The sequence below is a fragment of the Argiope bruennichi genome, chromosome 4 (assembly GCF_947563725.1).
Source record: "Argiope bruennichi chromosome 4, qqArgBrue1.1, whole genome shotgun sequence".
In the NCBI taxonomy this organism is placed as follows: Eukaryota; Metazoa; Arthropoda; class Arachnida; order Araneae; family Araneidae; genus Argiope; species Argiope bruennichi.
The window spans coordinates 19,286,972-19,307,812 of record NC_079154.1 but is presented as its reverse complement, the minus strand read 5'-3'; the positions used below and the strand labels follow the sequence as shown (position 1 = coordinate 19,307,812).

At 32.2% G+C, this 20,841-nt stretch overlaps 1 protein-coding gene across 1 annotated transcript; it reads left to right on the top strand.

Moving 5' to 3' along the window:
• Positions 1–407: 407 nt before the first annotated feature.
• On the top strand, positions 408–20,222 carry LOC129966197 (zinc finger protein 729-like). The gene is made up of 2 exons (XM_056080608.1): positions 408–552; positions 17,863–20,222. Exon 2 carries the CDS (start codon positions 17,883–17,885, stop codon positions 20,220–20,222), a length of 2,340 nt encoding a protein of 779 aa, XP_055936583.1. The 5' UTR covers positions 408–552; positions 17,863–17,882.
• Positions 20,223–20,841: the final 619 nt, after the last annotated feature.

Here is a 20,841-nt window from a genome sequence, read left to right as displayed (position 1 = left end):
TGACACAGACAAGAGGTAGAGCTAAACCAATTTATTAACTGAACTCAGAATCCAGTGACTGACAAATCTTCTGCTTTTTTATTAGCAGGGAAAGTTCCAGAATACTTTTCTGGAGACAATAAGAAAAGTCCAGAACACTTGTCTGGAGACAGTAAGAAAAGTCCAGAACACTTGTCTGGTAAACTAAAGAAATGTCCAGTATTTTCTGGAACATGAAATAAAGGAAAACATAAAATTAAGGAATTAAATATTTACATATACTATGAATCGCATTGTCTCTAACGGGATTCGAACCTACGGTCTTTTGATTATGAGACCAGTGCCATAACCACTCGGCCATGGAGATTCGACTGTCTTCCTTCAATGCGGCAATATTAAACTCATGTCGAATCTTATTTGCGTGCTCACTTCCATCGTCCCAAAATATTTATATATTTTGTTCTTTCTTTAGGTGCTAATAGACACTCCTCATGAAACTGGTCTGAGACTTGAATCGATGGATTGTTAACAAAGAATACAGATTTTTTTATTTTATTTGGAGGAAACATTCAGGTAAGGAAATTTGATATTTAGTAGCGTTTGGAAATGACTATTAGCAATGAAATATTAATAAACTGCCTGAGCAAGCCCAGAAATATTTGAAGGTTGTACTCAAAGATTTTCATTTATGTAATAACGCAGTTTTAAGTTAAAATCCAGAACTGTGATATCATTAATCTAAATCGCTTAACTGACCCACTGAAATATTTTCTTTCATTTAAATGAATAGTTTGATTTATTAAAGAAACACTAAACTCCTCTACCCACTTCATTTACACAAAAATTTTGTATGACATTTTTTATAATGCTTCTGTCACTCTGAATGCTATACAATACCTTGAATATATCACAATAACTGCGCAGCTTCTTGTGTGGTTCGGGTGTTATTATTTCTTCGGAAGCTACAAAATGTTCAGGATTTTGATCTTGAAGATTATTACAGCTGTTTTTATATTCCTATCATTTTTCGAATCATAGCGAGATAGCATCTGCGTCCTTAAGAAATTTATTTTTTAATTCCTTATTTGATTAAATTAAAATCGACCCATCTTTTTAACTAAAACGACCTTTGGCAATCTACATGCATACATTTAACTACTTGCGAATGAGCTCTGCTAAGGTACTTTAAAGTAAAGCAGAAATACTTCAGATTCGGCAAATTTTTGCTAAATGTTTTGTACTTTTGTTTAATTATTGTACCTGTAATCTTACTTCAACAAATTATGTATTCAGTTCCCTTCCATATGTCCATAATCAAAAATTTCTTTCAATAATAAATGCGAATGTGTCCTTGTGTGTGTTAATGATGCGTTGAACGTAGATCTATAAAATCTGGTAAAGCATACTTCACAGAATGGGATATTTGTACTGGCAGCTGAATTTTTGAAAGTTCAATTCATTAAAAATAAAATAAAAATTTGGCGCTGGAAAGATTTTTTATTAGTCATTTTTTAATGATAACAATTCATTTATCGTATAATTTATAATTTTTGCTGTTTTTCGAGCATATTTTATGCATCATTTGGGGCCATATTTTTCATATTGGCATTGACACTTAAACCGTTTTTATTATTTGCACACAATTTAATGACAAGTTTTTCTCTCTTTGTCAGATTCCTCCCTTAGTTACATTTTATGTAATTTTCCATACTTTTTTACAATGCCGTTATGAATTTTCACTTAGCTTATTTCATCAAACTTTTGACTGAACCTGACAACAAAGCCCCTTGAGACATTGTGCATATTGTACACTAAATCAGTATACTGTAGATTTTATTTTCAGTACTCCTACACACTGTACCTGTCTCTCAGTCCAGACCCTGTTGGAGCCTAAGCACACTAGGGAAAAATACGGAGGATGAGCTCGGGCGGGAAACTTTTCGTATTTTAAAGACCGGGATGACGTGCCAGTAAAAAAGGCGGAGATACTAGTATTCAATCGGGCAACCCCAAAACGAAAGTTTATGATAATTTTTTATTGGTCAATTTTGCTTTTTTTTGGGGGGGTGGGTCTTTCATTTTCATTTCCGGATTTGGTTTGTGCTTCTGACCATAGCATTCACTGCCACGTCACAAGCCTGATATTTGGACCATCTATCTAATCAGATGACCCCTTCTTTGCTATCTCCAAACTATAGGAGAGAAGGGGTCATCTAATAAGAGGGTTCGGTACGTAATGCGGCAGTCAACATGTTGAAATCAGATCATCGCTCTATTGCAATGGATGCCAATACTTTCGATTATGTTCGAGCATCTTTTGTGGTGTTGATGGTGTTGATTTTAAAATAAGAATAAACAACTCTCAAATCTGACACTCTGCCATCGTATTTTGATTAGGGATGACGAATATTTTACGAGCGGTTATTACGTAACCAATATCAAAAAGTCACAAATACCAGTGATCAATACTTTTCAAAAGAGGGGTGTGATTCAAATCCTTAATACGACCTTACTGGTGATATTTCGATTACAGGTTTTGGATCACGATAGAAAGTAACAATCGATACGATATCACTGAAATTTACCGGAGCGGTGACTTCGCTGGAAAGTAACAATCGATACGATCTGTCCAATGGAAGCTCTCGAACATAACAGAAAAGGAGAAATCTGTGAACGGATTGAAAAGTGAACAGGACCGGTTATTGGAATCATCGTATCACTGAAATTTATCGGAGTGGTGACTTCACTGGAAAGTGTGAAGTCACCGCTCCACTTCATGAGAGTAACCGGTCTTACTGGTATTCGTATGTGTTGATGCACTGTTCCATACAAATCGTTCTTAATTGCTTGTGATTTGACTTTGCATATATTCTATTTACTGCTGGCGCCATCTATTGGTAGAATATAGAACTAAAGTAAACAATTTAAAGAAATCACATTTATATTTAATTCCAATTTTTCAGAAAATGGTTTACTTCAATACAGAAATTAAAAAATAGTTTTGAAAATATCAAATTTAAGAAGTCAGCTGAAATAGATAAATTAATTCAATCACACGTTACTTAAATGAGTAAATTAAGTATTAATTACAATTAATAAATTTTATATTTTATATTAAGTAATAATTTGTAATTCATAATATGATTGAAATAAGATATTTGGAACAAATATTGAAAAATAACAATAGCAAAATTATTTGTTATTCAAAAAATCGTGGATTATGCATCTCTAATAGAAAAATCTGGCCACTTACATTCCATTAATAAAATCTTACCAATTTCCAGGGTTGTTTCGTTATCGATAGTATATTTGCATTTATTTTTCATGTAGATTTTAAAATATAGATTCTGCTATATTCTCCAGCATTGTTAAATATTGTATTTGCAATATAGTTTACACAATACTGAACAATATTATACAATATTCGGCTTCTAAATAAAAAAAAATTGTCCCAGTGAATTTTTTGAGATAAAATCCCAAATAAATTGAATTATTAAGCAAAAACTAATATATTAAGGCAAAAAAATTACGTTTATAATATTTTTAAAAAATTTCGTGCTATCCTTATTGATATTGTATAACACTGTTGTACGTTATCCGCAATATTGCTCGATGTTTTCGGAATATTGTGGTGCTTCTAGGGTAAAGAAACCAAACTCGAAAAACCATTAGTGGACACTAAATTTAGTGGAATGTGTCGCTTGAAATAGCTCACCCCTTGTTGTAAATTTCCTCTAAAGGCAAGTAATGGAGATTTTAATTTTATTGCAATCAGCAACTCACTAAAATTAGTTAGACAGGATTTTTAAAAACGGGAGGAAATGGTCTATTTAAAGATACATTCAGATATTTTGAGTAAACGAAGTAAATATTGTTTGAAAGGAGAAAAGAATAAAAAACTGTCAAAAAAATAATTTTAAATTTTTTTTTATCAAGGATTTTTTTTAAATATATCGAAATATTATTTGAATTACTCCTTAGCATAATTTTTTTTTCTTATAAGTTGCAAAAATATTTGCAGATTGAACAGATCCACTCAGTGCGTTTACATATAATATGCTACTGCAATGAGTGTATCACCTGAGGGTCCATCTGGTTGATATGTCAAAAAGGGTTATTTTGTTAAATATTTCGAATATACAAAATATTTTTATAATGAGATTCACAGAATAAAGTAATACGTTTTTAAAAATATCTCCTCTTCATGGCTTAAAACCGAAACCACCAGGCATTAAATATTTTGCTATAAAAGGTTCGGAAAAAACCAACATATTTATGAAATGAAATGAACTTCTTTGAAATCCCAAACAAAAATGTTTATAAAAAAGAAAACATAACTGAGATTAAGTAATTTAATAACTGTCACGCTGCATTGTTTAAAACACATTTGAAATGAAATTTTTAATTAGTATGATTAAGTCTGAATAGATCTTATATATATGTAGGATTGATCTAAACTATTTTTTTTATTTGGGGTTACTAATGTGCTACGCCGCACTCAGAGGGCAGCACAAATCAGGGATGACCAAAATTGTCAATTGCGCAAGCGCAGAAAAGTGTCGAGACAAATCACTTGATGCTTAGCTGCGGTTCCGTAAGGACTAGTGATGGGAAATCTCGTTCATTTGAAAGATTCGGCTCAAAATCGTTCGTTCACCAATTTGACCCGTTCGTTTCAGGTCGTTCGCGAACGATTTCGACTCTTCGAACGAATGAGTTAGGCTCTTTCGTTCGCGAACGAATGAATTAGCTCTTTCGTTCGAGAACGAATGAACTAGGCTCTTTCGTTCGAGAACGAACGACTTTGTTGCTTTTCACTCATTACGTCACTGGCCAAACCAGAAATTTCCGGTTGTATTGAGTCTCGTAAAGAAAGGTGACTTCTACTGTAAGTGTTTACTTCTCGGCGCATGCGCTGTTATTTTGCCATATGCAGTTCTTTCTGAGAAGCAGAGAATGGGGGAATTCATAGAGTCTAATGATTTTTTTCCCCTCTCGCAGGTGGGAATGAAGGAACAGGCTTTGTAATTTTGATCTTTTCTCAGTTATTCTACTGCCTGAGATTACAGTGTTAATTAATGGTTTTTTAAAGGCGTTTTTTTTCCGTTTTTACTTTTTATTTAATTATGAAATATCTTTCATGATTGGTTATTTTGGCAGTACGGAGTTTCCTATTACGTTTAGATAATTCCATAAAAAATTAAGCTCTGTTTACTAAGTATAAAAGTATTTCGTTTTACGAGATATTACATCATTTTAATATTGCTCAATAAATTTTAAAGTAACATTATAAATCATCATTTAGTTATATATTTATTTATTCAGCTTTTATTTTTATTTTTAAATTTTATTTATTTATTTTTACTTCCTGGAATATATGCCAATAGTCGTGTCTACGTAATTAAGGGCAGGATTCATTTAGAACTCGAGCTTTTAGAATTTTGATATTCCTATTGTTTTATACTTGCACAAATTTCATTAGATTTTTATTGTTTAAGAGCTATACTATTACATTTATTCTTATATATGGTTACTTGCATCTTTTATGTTCTCTCTTTAGTAGAAAAATATATCTTAAATTATCATTTAATAATTTATAATATGATAAGTAAAAGATTGTTCTTGCCTTACAGGGTGCGTAGTGACAATCTGCTGCAAAAGTAAAGTACTTTTAAGCACCTTTGTATAAGTATGCATATGTAAACTGCATATTTTCTAATCATAGAGTTTTTTTTTTTAATTTTATAACAATATATAGTTTTTACTGAAAAAATCTTATTATTAAATTTTAATATTTATTTTTCTATTTGCACAATATCTTCTATTGTAAAATTATGCTTTTTTGGATTTGACAAAAACATAGAAATAATTATACAAATGAAAAAAATATTAATACCAAAAAATTTAAGTAAACTTTTATAAGATTAACAATAAAGATTTATGAGCTTTTCCAACATTTCTTAAAATTAAAATAAAATATACATGAACATTTCTGAAAATGCCGATAGTGATGTAGAAGAACAAATGATGCATTTTCAATATGACCACAAATTTTGTGTGTGATTTTTATAGAAGCAACAACTATTACGATCAAACATGGCTGGGATAGAAAGAGTATTAAATAATCATTCTTACTCATTCTATTAAGTAAGTAGTGCTCGTTCAATTAAGTAATTTTATTTGCATTCTTATAAAGCTAAAAACTAAAGCTTACCTTTAGTTTTAGTTTTAGACGGTCGTATGATCATCATACGACTGCCTAAACTGCCATGAAATTGATTATAGAAAAATTCCAAGTTCTAAATAAGTTTTTAAAATCCTTTTTAATAGAAATGATTAAAACAAAATTTTTACTCAAAACTACACTTATAGTCACAAAATTACATACCAAATTTGATTATTTTAGTTCAAATTAGTTATTGTTGAGTTATCGCGTTTACATATATCTGAAAGTACAGACCGACATGCGGTGAATCCCTTGTTGGTTTTGGCACACAATTTGACAGATGTTTATACAATAGATACTAAATCTGTGTACCAAACTATCTAGCTCTCTTCGTTTTGTAGTTACCATGCTAACTTATACTTGAAACAATCAGATAGACAGATTTCCTATACACAGATGTTGCAGAAAATTTGATCGAAATCTACAAGTTTGAAATTTGGTATGCGGTCTTCACACCATCCATCTAGCTCAAAGTGCTTTTGCGTATAACATAAAAGCAATTTTAACCAAATAGCAATAAGAACAAAAGCCTTTTTCTTCTTTTATAATTATTTTAACAGCAGCAAAATAATACGATTCAATGATTCGAAGAAGAAATATCATTTTGAATTTCATTATAATAAAAGTATTTGTTATAAACTGTGTCCACTTATTTCTCAGAAATTATTTTTAAAAAATTACATTCAACCAAACAAAATTTTTATTATTCAAATGCGACTCTTTTTTAACCTTTAAAATGGTGTTAAAATAATTTTTATGCGATAATATGCTTTGATGTTTTGATAAAAACACATTAAAATTCTATTTTTTAAAGTAAATTTTGAATTAAAAGTTTGAGAAATCCGTTTTTAGTATGCCTCTAACGTGCAAAAAATAACTTCCCAAATTTCATGTTCCTAATTTCAATGGCTTTATGCTAAGCATCGATCAGGACAAGACTTTATATAAGAAGAGAAATTTCATACAAAATTTAATAATACTTTATAGTTTTACCTAAAGATTTTCCAGACGTTCCATTTTTTTTATCGCTGTGTTTGATTATAATTTATTAATTACGGAAAGACGCGTTTGATGTTAAAACATAACATTGAAATAGTATATTTCCATATTTATTAAAATCATTGCTGCATCAGAAAATTTAATCATTCGAGAGGTTTTTTTTTCCTTGTTTTTTTTTTTCCGTCCTTTTTTTCCCTGTTTATTTTAAAAGTTATTGATATAAATAACTTACTGTAAGTACTTAATTCTTATAAATTTTAATTTTGTATTACTTAATTCCCAAAGCAATTGCTTGCATTTATTTATTAGAATATAAAGAGAATAATATTCTAATGTTGAAAACTTATTAAGATATATGTAGATTCAAATCTAAGAAATAACTTTATTAACAATGTAAATTTAAAAAAATTACTAAATTTATTCATTTAAAATGATAGAATAGTAACACAGGGCAAATAATATTTTATGGAAAAAAATATTATTTTTTTTGGTCGATATATACCAATTAAAATTTGCAGGTATCCTCTCAAAATTATCCAAATCAAAACCTCTTATTTCACTTCCAAACGATTCTGCATACCCACAATAATAGTTAGAAGAGAACGCTTGCTAGCATTTTTTTTAAATTATGTTCGTTGATTTAAGCAATGCACAAAAGATATAATATCAGCCAATTTTCAAATGATTTACAAAATTCTTTAAGGAAGGAATATTTAATTTGCTATTTTATAATTAAAACTGCTTCAAGAACTGGTAGGGAGAAGATTGAGCCTCGAAAAATACTTAATACTATTTTAAACACAGTTTTCTGAAACAATAAGCATTTTAATTCACTTGTTTTTTTAATTTATTATTTTTACATACTTTCCGATATTTGTAAATTATGTGTTGGGCCTAAAAGTTGGTCGAATTTCGGAATGGAAATAATTTTATTTTCTATCAAATTTGATTTCTATTCAATAATCTGTCCCGAGTTATCTATTTTCAGAAACTTCAATATAGTCCTCGCTATCAGAATAATTTTTTAACAAAGTAGAAATATTTTCTTCTTGAAAAGAATTTGAAATGTCAAATTCAGCATCTTCCTCATCACTTATATCAAATCAGATTCATCTAAATCTTCACAGAGTATTTTATTAATTTCTTTTTGAATTAAAACTTTCCGATAACCCGGCATTTTAGCAAGAGATTTTAGTAGCTGCAGAAAGCGTACTGTAAATTAAGCATCTACCCTCAAATAATTTTTGGAAACATCAATCAACAGTGACAGGGGGAACGGAAGCAACCACTGTTAAAAAGACAAAATCGCCCCCACCGTTTTACGACCCTATTGAGAAAAGGGGAAGAAAATAACCAGGTGCCATTTCCGCCGTTCCCGCATTTGACTTCTTATCTGTAGGGGGTACACGCATGAAATTAGCAAGTTCCCAACCGTCGTTCGCGAACGGAAATAGCCAGGTCCACACAGTTAATGAACGGGAATAGCCGGGTCCACACAGTCGTTCGAGAACGGAAATAGCCAGGTCCACACAGCTAATGAACGAAAATAGCCGGGTCCACACAGTCGTTCGAGAACGAACGACTTACTCAGAAGATAGCGACCCGATTCAGTTCGTTCACTTAGAGGACCCGTTCGTTTCGACCCGTTCGTTCGCGAACGACCCATCTCTAGTAAGGACACTTCGAGATTTGTTCTCATGAGAGACGAAGGACCAGGGTATAGTAGCTCGTTTAATCAAACTTTTTAAGTAATTGAGCAAATAGTTTAATAAGGAAAACATAATTCGAGAAACATTAATCTTACTTTCTATAACTGTAAATAATCGCAATTTTTTTTATCTTCAATAAATAGTGTTTTTACTTCTTCAATATATACGTCTTTATAAAAACCCCTAGATATAACCACCGACATTCACAAAAAATCCCTTCAAAATTGGAAATTCAGCCGAGATTAAACGGGATTGAAACTGTTCCAAACTGAGCAAAACTTTTCGCATCACGCGCCCCACCCTGTCTTTCAAGAAATTCCTCTACCAGAACTACTACAGAGGAGAAACGATGTCAATGAGGTCATCAGTAGAGCCCCGAAGTTTTTCCCTCCTCCAGCGACAGTGACCGAAGGTCAGTGAAAGACCCCTTTGTCATCCCCCACTGCTTTCCTCCTCGGTCATCTTAGCCGTTTCCGAAGTGCAGAGTGAAGCGATTCAAAGAAGTCTGGGCCCATCTTGCAAAATAGCAGCATTATTGTTTTTTATCGCATTTGCGCTCACTCGTTACTGTTACTTGCGCTCAAGCATTAAAATGTCTGCCATATTGTAAAGTTTATCTTTACATGTAAAATTTCGCGCATTGAAAACGAACGATACAAGATAATCAATATCAGCGGGAGAATGACTCCATGTCTCTGATAACGGAATGGAAATTCCTCGGAAAAATGCTGATGACCGTAATGATTGCTCTTTTGAAACAAATAACAACACATTTTATGTGAGTATTGAAAATAATAAATAAAATGAGAGAAATTTGCTTTTAAAAGTTTATTAAAAAGAATACATCTACAACTTTGCCGTTGTAGTTCTACAACTTTGCAAACCAACATTTATAAAAATTATAATTTGAAGTGCACAATAGTAATTTAATCTAATAAACTGAGGTATAATGTTCATATTTAATTTCTATATCTTGTAAATTTTATTTTTAGATCATGCTTACTTTATTTTACATAATGAAACAAAATATACAAAAACTATTTTAAATTCAAGTTTAAATGGATATAAATATATTTTCACTTATTTTCAAAATTTTCCAACGGTACAACTGCCTTCTAGTACATTTTGCATACTGATTATTTGGCGAAGTATGTGAAAATTTGTATCAGATGCCAAAGCAGTTAAACATATGAAACAAAGACTGTTTCATACCATCATGGCAGGAAATGCTGTATCAATGTATAAATGAAAGATCCTGGATGGTTTTTAATTCTTAAATTGATTAGTGCCAATCATGATTTTGAAGATTTACATTTAAATATAAGTAAATGTCATAGATTTCTTATTTCACTTTCTATCACTTTGAAGAATCGAAAGATGAAGTTATTAATTTATTATCTACCATTATCTAAATTGTGTTGAAACTTCTGCAAAATGACCAATTTCACAGTTACAAATATTTAAAAGATTACAAACTATTAAATAAAATATCTGATTCATTATAGCAATTGAAAAATAACAAAATCAATACAATTCTTGTAAAATTATAGTCAGCATCTTTCAAGGCCCGATTTAAATTTTTTGTGATCAAAATTAATAAGCTAAGAACACGTATGTAGGTTCGCTTCAAATCTTTTTGAATTTCGTCGCTTAAATTGCTGCGAATAGTTTCAGAAATTTTGAAAATATTCGCCTTTTAATTATTTTAAAAAATATATCGTCCTTTTAATTCCTTAGAATGCCTTTTATTCTAGGAAGATCTTCTATACCGGCCTTTTAATTCATAGAAAACACAGAAATCAAATCAGAAGATCCTTTGAATTTCAATTTTCGTTAAGTAGAAATTATAAAAATAAGTTTTAAGGCATGGTTTCATAAGTGTAGTAAAAAAAATAAGAAGTAATATATATATATTATTGAAAGGCAAGTACTGTAATAAAACTAAAACACAAGGAAGAAATTCTGGACTTCGTGAAAATTTAAGAGAAAGATTAAAATTCCGGTTTATTTGGAATATTTTTATTCAACAAAATTTTGCAGTTTAGTACTCATTATTTCTTTTAAGAAATAATAACAATTTCGTATTTTAGAAGCATGGGACAACAGGGTCTTTTTTTTCGCAAACGGACCGAACGGGACCTCAACTGTTGTAAAGACAATTCGATTTTGCAGGACTTAATGATATCAAATTTTATGTTATCAAGACCCCGATAATACAAATATTACGTTTATTTAAAAAGATTTTATATGAGTTATATTTAAACTTTGTTTTGAAAATTATGTTGATCTACTCAATTGCCATCGAATGAACAGAAAAATAATTCTTAAAACAGAAAATAATAAGAAAAAAAAATGGGTTCTAAATGTAAAAAAAAAAAATTAAAAAAAATGATAAAGTTGTTATCAACGAATTTCGAATAAAAGATATATAAAGAATGAAACAAAAATCTAGCTTGATATTCTATTCTAGAAATTTCCAAAGTATATTTAATGAGATTATTTATAATATATATTTGAGTGACTGCGGATTATTTGAGATTAAATGCCCGGAATGAAATAATTATTTGTGATTGTCATGAATTACTTAAGTTCTTTTTGGGTCAATCTGTGTAATATAATAAATTGTTATTTGGTATCGAAACGTTTTTTGTAGATTTCACTAGTCCACTTGCACAGGTTCCGTTTTGGGCGGACTGCCGCTGCACATAGCATCTTTTCTCCACGCACCAAAAAGCGGAAATAAAAATATTCGGAGTAAAAGAGATGTGAAAACGTATAAATCACCAAATTCTTGATGCCATTGGTGAACTTTTTCTTCAGCTTTTTCATGATCACCTTACTTTGTGGAACATTTATGCTCTTGCTTTATACAGCAGGGGGGGGGGGGGGTTGATCAGCGGGAGTGGTATCCCTCCCCCCAACTTTTCTAGTATATTTTCTATTAAACCCCTTCTGTCAACCCTTGCAAAAAAAAAAAAAAAAAAGCTTTATGTAAGTTTGAGAACGCCTTGCATGCATTTGACGTGATTTTCATGAATGATTTTCGTGAATTGCATGATTTTGACGTGAATTTTACTGAATCTATCGTGTCACCCTAGGTGAGTTTTTTGGCGATTTATCCCTGGTATGCGTTAATAACATCGGAAAATATAATTTGGGTTTTGGACGCGTTTTCCCCAACCTATTGAAACAAGCACTTGGTAGAGAACTACGCTTATAGTCACAAAATCTCATATCATATTTGATTTTCTTTGATTATTTAATGGGCCGCGGTGGCCTGGTGGTAAGGTCTCGGCTTCGGAACCGGAGGGTTTCAGGTTCGAGACCCGATTCCACCGAAGAACCGACGTGTAAGGGAGCCTGTTGCACGTTAAATCCGTCAGGGCCAAACGTCCTCTCGCTGGTGTGGTATGAAAATTTGGAGAGGGGGGTGCCAGCTCAGGTGTCGTCCTCGTTATCTGACCGCGGTTCAAAATGACGAGGTCCGTCCCAAAATAGCCCTAGTATTGCTTCAAAAGAGACGTTAATATAACTAAACTTGATTATTTAATGTGTCTTTGAGTTATTGCGTTAACATGTTTCTGAATGTACAGACCGACAGACGGTCAATCCTCTTATATTTGGCTCAAGATGGATGGGTCTCTACACTATAGATGATATGTGTTCCTAATTTTGCGTACCTAACTTTCTTCGTTTTTTAGTTATTTATTGTGCTCACTTCTGTTAGAAGAGCCGGATCAACGGATTTATTCTAAACAGTCTCTTTTACTCAAAATTTGATAGAAATTTGCAAAATTTGTGTAAAGACCGTATACCACATTTCAACAGTCTATCTGAGTTATCTTATTCACAGAGAGACAGACGACATTTTCCAAAAATGTGTTTTTCGAGTCAAGAATGTGGAGAATCGTCAAAATCTGGGGCTTCCATTTTTTGACGATTACTGTACTTTTTCTGCACTACCTATACGAGAAAGTAAAACCGAAAATCTGATTTACTAGTATTTTTCTATAACTACATATACTTGTTAAGACACATAATAATTAACCACATCATTTTTTCTTCTTCTTGTCTATTCTTGTTTGGGTCTCGAGTCATTTGTTGCATGTTACAATTCATTTCATTTATCGTTCGAGAAATCGATAAGATAGGCATTGTCAATAAAGAAGATAAAAGAAATCAATTAAGAAAACTTTCTTTTACTGATTGTCGATGTCCAAGCAGCCATTTAAAAATGAGGTAAGTTAAATAAAATTATATCGAAATTGACTCAAAATTGATGAGGTAAATAAATCTTTTCAAATAAAATTGGAAAAAATAATACATTTTTACGACAGTTCCGTTGTTTTAACCGAAATGAAGGGCAGTAAACTTGTAGAAATCGAAGCTAGATTTTTAAATTTTTCACCGAAATAATACTATCAAAAACCGATTGCAACTTTACAAATAGAGGGAAAAAAAGAATGAAGCGTAAACAAACTACCAGGAGTGGTCTCTTCAAAATGTTCCTTGCATACTCTCTAGTAAAGGTGTTACTCTCCAACACCCCTAAAAAATGTGCGCAACTTCTGCAAGAGAAATAACGCATTGCATGGCTTTTGAATTTAGCATTTTTATTGAATGTGTCGTGTGACAACTTGCAAATATTTTAGCCATTAATTCAGGGCATGTAGTTAATAATACCCGAAAGTATAGTTTATGTTTCAGGCGTGTTTTTACAATCTATTGAAATCAAAATTTAAGGCTGCGGTGCCCTGGTGGTAAGGTCTCGACTTCAGAACAGGAGGGCTTCAGGTTCGAGAGCCGATTCCACCGAAGAACTGTCGTGTAAGCAGGTCTGGTGCGCTTTAAATCTGTGGGGGCCAAACGTCCTCCAACTGGTGTGGTGTGGTAGTTTGGAGAGGAGGGAGATGCCAGTTCAGGTGTCGTCCTTGTCATCTGACCGTGGCTCAAAATGACGACGTCCGTCCTAAAATAACCCTAATGTTGCTTTAAAACGGGACGTTAATATAACTAAACTAGACAAACGGTCAATGCCTAATTGGATTTAGCTTAAAATTTGATAAGTATCTAAACTGTATATGTTAAAACTGTCTACCAAATTTTATCCATTTAGCTCTCTTCGTTTTATAGTTATCGTGTTAATTTATGTTCAAACACCAGGACGGATGGACTTAATCTGATCGAATTTTGTTCAAAATTTGATAGAAATCCACAAATTTGGAGTAAAGACCATATACCAAATTTCATCCATCTAGCTGGTAGCGTTTTTGATTTATATTTGTCAAAAGCAAACAGCTGAGCAGACAGATTTCATTTGAATGGAATTTTGCCCCCAATCTGATAAATAATGTAAATAATGTTCCAATTTGATAATAATGTCAATACTCATATTATCTATCATGCTTGTTGGCTAAGAACTTCGAGTTTCAGAACTCCTTGTTCCTTGCATTCCTCAAATCGGCAAAAGACCCAGAACTAAATTTCATTCGTCTAGCTCAAAGTGTGCTGAAGTTATTTTTATCCCAGATAGAGAGAGAGTGACAGATCGATTGACACGCCAAATTTTCGAAGTCTAAAACATGAGATTCGTCCAAATATTGTGTTTGAATTTTCTGACGATTACTATATACTGTCTATATACCTCGTTTATGATCAAGTAAAAAATATCTGTGTCATTTAAAGTAAGTATTCAAATATTCCTTCTGTCCAAACTCCCACATACTTCGCATGTTGTTTATACAGCTGTGTTTTTAGCTATTGTAAATTTGCATTCGATTATTCCTGTTGAGTATTTCATTACTTAATTCAGTAACTAGAAATAATTCATTTTTCTTTTCGGACTCCAATTGCTTCATTCGGAGTTCTCAGCGCGCATAGTCACTCCGAAACTTTTTCGCATCCTCTTAAAAAAATATGTTGCCTATTTTTTACCCTTGCATAAAATATGTGGACCTTGTGTAATGCCGTGAATGCTCAAATTTTTGTTTTCCGAGTGCCTAACATGAGCATTTTGCGCTTCTTAGCATACTGGAGAAAACCGAGTATGCATTTAGGTTCAAATTTTTTTCAAATATTCCACTGGATTGAGATCAAAATCTAATTTGGAATTAAAAATTTATAAAGGGATCCCATGTCAGGTTTCAATTATCCAAGTCGTAGTGTTTTTGAGTCATTACGTTTTATCGCTTTTTTTTTTTTTTTTTCAAAAATTTCAGTAGCATTCCAAAATTAAAGTGCAGAAAGTTGAATAATTGAAAAAAAAAAAAAAAAAAACTATTTACCCTTTAAACATGGAGAAGTAATTCGATGCATAATTATTCACCTAATACAAGGGCTTGTTCATTGTTCCGATAAAATAAATATACATAATTGTTTTAAGTTGAATTTCCCTGAAAAATTAATGTACATCTTTTTACCATTCCGTAAACGTTTATAACAATCAAAATTTAAAAATAAATGAATAAAATGTCATAACGATGCACCATCTTGAATGATGAGAGGCAAAATTCGACTGCAAAGGATACAAATTTTGTACCAAGTTTTATCGATTGAACTTTTTATATTTTGTCGTTATCGTGTTCAGAAATTCTCTGACAGACATTGTTTATTATTATTATTATTATTTACTGGTCATAAAGTCATTTTAATGACTTTGTAAGATTTATCGAATCTTTAACTCAGTCTGTATTTATTTCTCTGGTTCCTTTCTTTATTCGCTTTGGAACATATATTTTATTACTATTCATTCATTTATTGATTAATTTATATCGTTCGGAAACAAAAGAACAAAATAGAATTTTTTGCCATCTTTCAGTGCCTATCATTTAGGGTTTGGCGGTTTTCAAACCCGGTTTTAAAAAACCGGTTTTTTAAAGTAAATTTGTCACATTCGAAAACCGGTTTTTAAAGTAAGAAAACCGGTTTTAAGAATTCACATTATTATGTAAAAATTAATTTTGAACTTATTTGATTTGCTATTCATTCTATGCAACGGGCAGCAAACACAGTTTTTCAACGTTGCAAATTGCGTTGGTTAGTGCTTGTGCACTGTACAGTTGCGCCTCGAATTCGACAATTTATGTTTTTCATGAACATTTCTTTTCACTTTTTTCTAGGTGAAACGAAAGTTTGATCAAGTTCATTTCTTGCTTCTCGTCGGATGTTTTGTCTATCGGTATGAAGTCGGTGCTAATAGAAACGTCAGCAATTTGACTGGCTCGTTTCAAACAACGTGTGAAAGGAATAAATAATTCCCCGTCTTCTGCTTCTTCACAGTATTTAATGATATCATATAAAATTTTCTTCGTACCACTCCTGAAAGCTTTTTTACACCACTTGAACTAGCCATATCCATTCGAAATATTCAATTAAAATAAAATGCTGTCAGAAATGACATAACACTCACATACACGTGAAAAAAAAAGGGATTAAAAAAGTATCTAATGCGAGAAATCCAAGGTCAAATATGCTAATCTTTCCGCTTCTCACCCCTTAATGAAATGGAATTGTCGAAATGTGGTCTCAGAATCCGATCCGTCTCGAGCCACGACAGGTTTGCTTAATATTGTGAAGGTGAAAGCTGGAAACAAAAATATAAAGTTATTATATTTGGTAAAAATAACGTTAGTGTTAAGTATGTTTAATTTTTATGTTTATATTTTCTGTTTTACATTTTCAAATTTAAATTTTATTATGTAAATTTCTAGTATCAAAAATTTGTGTAAAATAAGAAGTTCTGGCTTCTGTTTAATGGAATTTTAAATAAAACACAGGGTGTTAAAATATTCCATTCTTGTTTACGTTTAACAACGTTTTAACATAAATTATGTCTTTAGCAAACATCAGAATTAGATTAAGAAGTGTTTTTTTTTTTTTTTTTTTTTTTTTTTTTTGTCAAATTCCAAGAAAAATGTGTAGATTAGATTAGATTATTTTAAATTGTATTAATATTACTAGTCAAAATAATAAAATTGTAAAATAAACGTCAAAAATATTTATTCAATAACTTTAATTTCATTTTTAGATAAAAATGAGTAAATCGGAAGTTTGGGATAGTTTCAAAAAGTTAGGGATAGACAAGGCAATCTGAAATCATTGTAATAAAATGTTGAGCTGCAAAGGATCATCTACGAGCAATGTACATAATCATTTGAAAGCAGTTCATAAAATAATTGTCGGAAAATTGTTTAGTTTCTTGAAGACCCTGAAGGAAAACTTACAAATCCAAAGATACTGAAAGCTGACTTTTCATTATTTGAACAAACGAATAAAAGAACAAAAAACTTAGATTTGTAATTTGATTTCAAACTCAGTAACTAGTGAACGAGTATTTTCAATTTCGGGCAATATTGTGTCCAAAATAAGAACGAGCCTTAGCCACCGTTCAGTGGATATTTTATGTTTTTTAAAATCCTATTTTCTTAGGAGAAATTAAACTTAGTGGAAATAATATAAATATTATTTGAAATTTTTGTTTGAGTTTTCGTTATTTTGTGTAAGTAATATGTAATCTTTAATTTTGCTTTTTTATATTTTGATATTGATTTCGTTTTTTGTTATTTTATATAAATTAAAATAAAATAAAATAAATAGAATAAGAAAAAATATTTTATTTTTCCCTATTCAATTTTTTTTGGACAAATTCGAAAACCGGCTAAAACCGGTTTTTTTTTTTTGGAAATATCGAATTCGAAAACCGATTTTTAAAAAAGTCGGTTTTTCTATAAACCCTACTATCATTCCAAAATTAAAACTCAAGTTATTTCCAAAACTCTGAACGTTACTTAGACGCTGGATAATTTCTATTGAATGTTTCATCTGAAGGGTACAATGTGCAACTATTCAATAAATTTCAAGAATTTTTTTAAATTTTTTTTTTCAGAAGTTACAATAATATTTCAAAATCGGTTCAAAAAGTTATTCAAATTTTTCTTTTCTTTTTAACAGGAAAAGAATCTCCAGGAAATATGGATGATCAACCTCTTGATTTAAGCTCATTTAAGAAATCTTGTCCCGCTGCATCAGAAGGTCAGCAGAAATCTACAGAAGGAGAGAAACAAATATCTGTTGTCGGAAAGTCTTCCTTACCATTTAAAAAGAGAAAATTTGAATCAACAAGTGCAACATCAGATAGTGCTTCCAGGTCAATTCTTGAATCTTTACTTACAAGGCCAAACAAAAATGTGCAAAATGTTTCAAAAGAAAAGAGCGTTCTGACAGAAGGGCTCTCGCCGAGTTCAGGAGAAAAAAGTCATGGAGCTTCTGGCAGCTCATCTATTATAACGGCTCAAAAGGAACAAAAATTAACTCAACATTCAAGCAGCGATGACATGACCAGAAAAGAGGATGCGATCGAACTTTCAAAGAGCGCTGGTGCAAGCGAAAATAGTGATTTTTCAGATCAAGAATCTTCTTCAGATTCTGATAACGGCCGACCCTACGGCTGCATTCATTGTAATAAAAGTTTCGATCAGCCTGTTGCTCTTGTATATCACTTTCGCATTCACGGAAAGCCTTTCATATGTAAATGCTGCAAAAAAAAGTATCGCCAAGCTCCAGACTTTATAAAACACATTCAGAAGCACGCTGGAGAAGGAGGAACGCCGTTTAGTTGTCCAGACTGCAGTAAAGGTTTATGTAGAAAAGTTAATTTGAACAAGCATTTGACGATTCATAGACCGAAGAAGAAAGATTCGGGTAAGCATACGATGATTCACGGAAACAGCCCAAAGACAGACATGGAAAAGCATGAGATTATTCATGGAGATAGTTCGAGCAAAGCAGACCTGGAAAAACAAAAGGCGATCCATGGAAACAGCCCAAATAAAGTAGACCTGGAACAGCATATGACGATCAGGGGAAATAGCTCAAATAAGGTAGACATAGAAAAGCAGAAGATAGTCCATGGAAATAGCCCAAACAAGATAGACCAGGGAAAGCATGTGACAATCCCTGGAAACAGCCCGAAAAAGGTATATCTGGAGCAGCATATGACGATCCACGGAAAAAGCCCAAGTAAACTTGATCTGGAAAAGCATAGGATGGCCCACGGAAAGAGCCCAAGTAAACTTGATCTGGAAAAGCATAGGATGATCCACGGAAAGAGCCCAAGTAAACTTGATCTGGAAAAGCATCGGATGATCCACGGAAAGAGCCCAAGTAAACTTGATCTGGAAAAGCATAGGATGATTCACGGAAAGAGCCCAAGTAAACTTGATCTGGAAAAGCATAGGATGATCCACGGAAAGAGCCCAAGTAAACTTGATCTGGAAAAGCATCGGATGATCCACGGAAAGAGCCCAAGTAAACTTGATCTGGAAAAGCATAGGATGATCCACGGAAAGAGCCCAAGTAAACTTGATCTGGAAAAGCATAGGATGATCCACGGAAAGAGCCCAAGTAAACTTGATCTGGAAAAGCATAGGATGATCCACGGAAAGAGCCCAAGTAAACTTGATCTGGAAAAGCATAGGATGATCCACGGAAAGAGCCCAAGTAAACTTGATCTGGAAAAGCATAGGATGATTCACGGAAAGAGCCCAAGTAAACTTGATCTGGAAAAGCATAGGATGATCCACGGAAAGAGCCCAAGTAAACTTGATCTGGAAAAGCATAGGATGATTCACGGAAAGAGCCCAAGTAAACTTGATCTGGAAAAGCATAGGATGATCCACGGAAAGAGCCCAAGTAAACTTGATCTGGAAAAGCATAGGATGATCCACGGAAAGAGCCCAAGTAAACTTGATCTGGAAAAGCATAGGATGATCCACGGAAAGAGCCCAAGTAAACTTGATCTGGAAAAGCATAGGATGATCCACGGAAAGAGCCCAAGTAAACTTGATCTGGAAAAGCATAGGATGATCCACGGAAAGAGCCCAAGTAAACTTGATCTGGAAAAGCATAGGATGATTCACGGAAAGAGCCCAAGTAAACTTGATCTGGAAAAGCATAGGATGATTCACGGAAAGAGCCCAAGTAAACTTGATCTGGAAAAGCATAGGATGATCCACGGAAAGAGCCCAAGTAAACTTGATCTGGAAAAGCATCGGATGATCCACGGAAAGAGCCCAAATAAGGCAGACCTGGTAAAACATGAGATAATCCATGGAAATAGCCCAAGCAAAACAAACTTGGGAAAGCATATGGCAATCCACGGAAATAGCCCGGAAAAAGTAAACATGGAAAAACATATGACGATCCACAGTAACAGTCCGAGCAAGGTAAATCTGGAAAAGGAAAAGGCAATACATAAAAATAGCCCGAAGAAATTAGACTTGGAAAAAGGTCACGATGATCGGATGAGATAATCCGCAAAAGATACTCTGAAAATAGCCCGAATAAAGTAGACTTGGAAAAACATAGCATGATTCTTGGAAATAGTCAAAACAAAATATATCTGGAACTGCCTATAACGATCCAATAAATAGCCCGAAAAAAAGTGAATTTGGAAACGCTTGTGACGACACATGAAAATAACCCGCACGACATAAAGAAGAATGATGATACACAGATCAAGCAAGACCAAACATAAAATAACATATAATAGTTTATTACTGCGAGAAACTGAAAATTGCTTTGAAAAATTAAGTTATTTTGCAAATGTATGACTTTAAGAAATTGTATATGTCCTTTTGAGTAATTTTAAACAGCAAAGACAATTTAATTTTTATTTTAATGTTTACGGTAAATTTTTTAAGATATCTTCTGACAAATGATGACTTGATGCTTGTTTTTAAATTAATCATTATTTTATTAACTATTTAACTGTGCAAAATTATATTAAATAAATTTATTACATGATTGCTGTTCTAAAATTATTTAAACTCATAATTTCGTTTTTCAAATTCTAATCGGTAGATTATTTGGTAGATGATTTATATTGAAGAAATATCAAATTTTGCGGAAGCTGAACTTCATTTAAGGGAG

Excerpts from the sequence above, each read along its gene's own strand:
- LOC129966197 (XM_056080608.1), top strand. The coding sequence starts at position 17,883 with ATGGATGATCAACCTCTTGATTTAAGCTCATTTAAGAAATCTTGTCCC.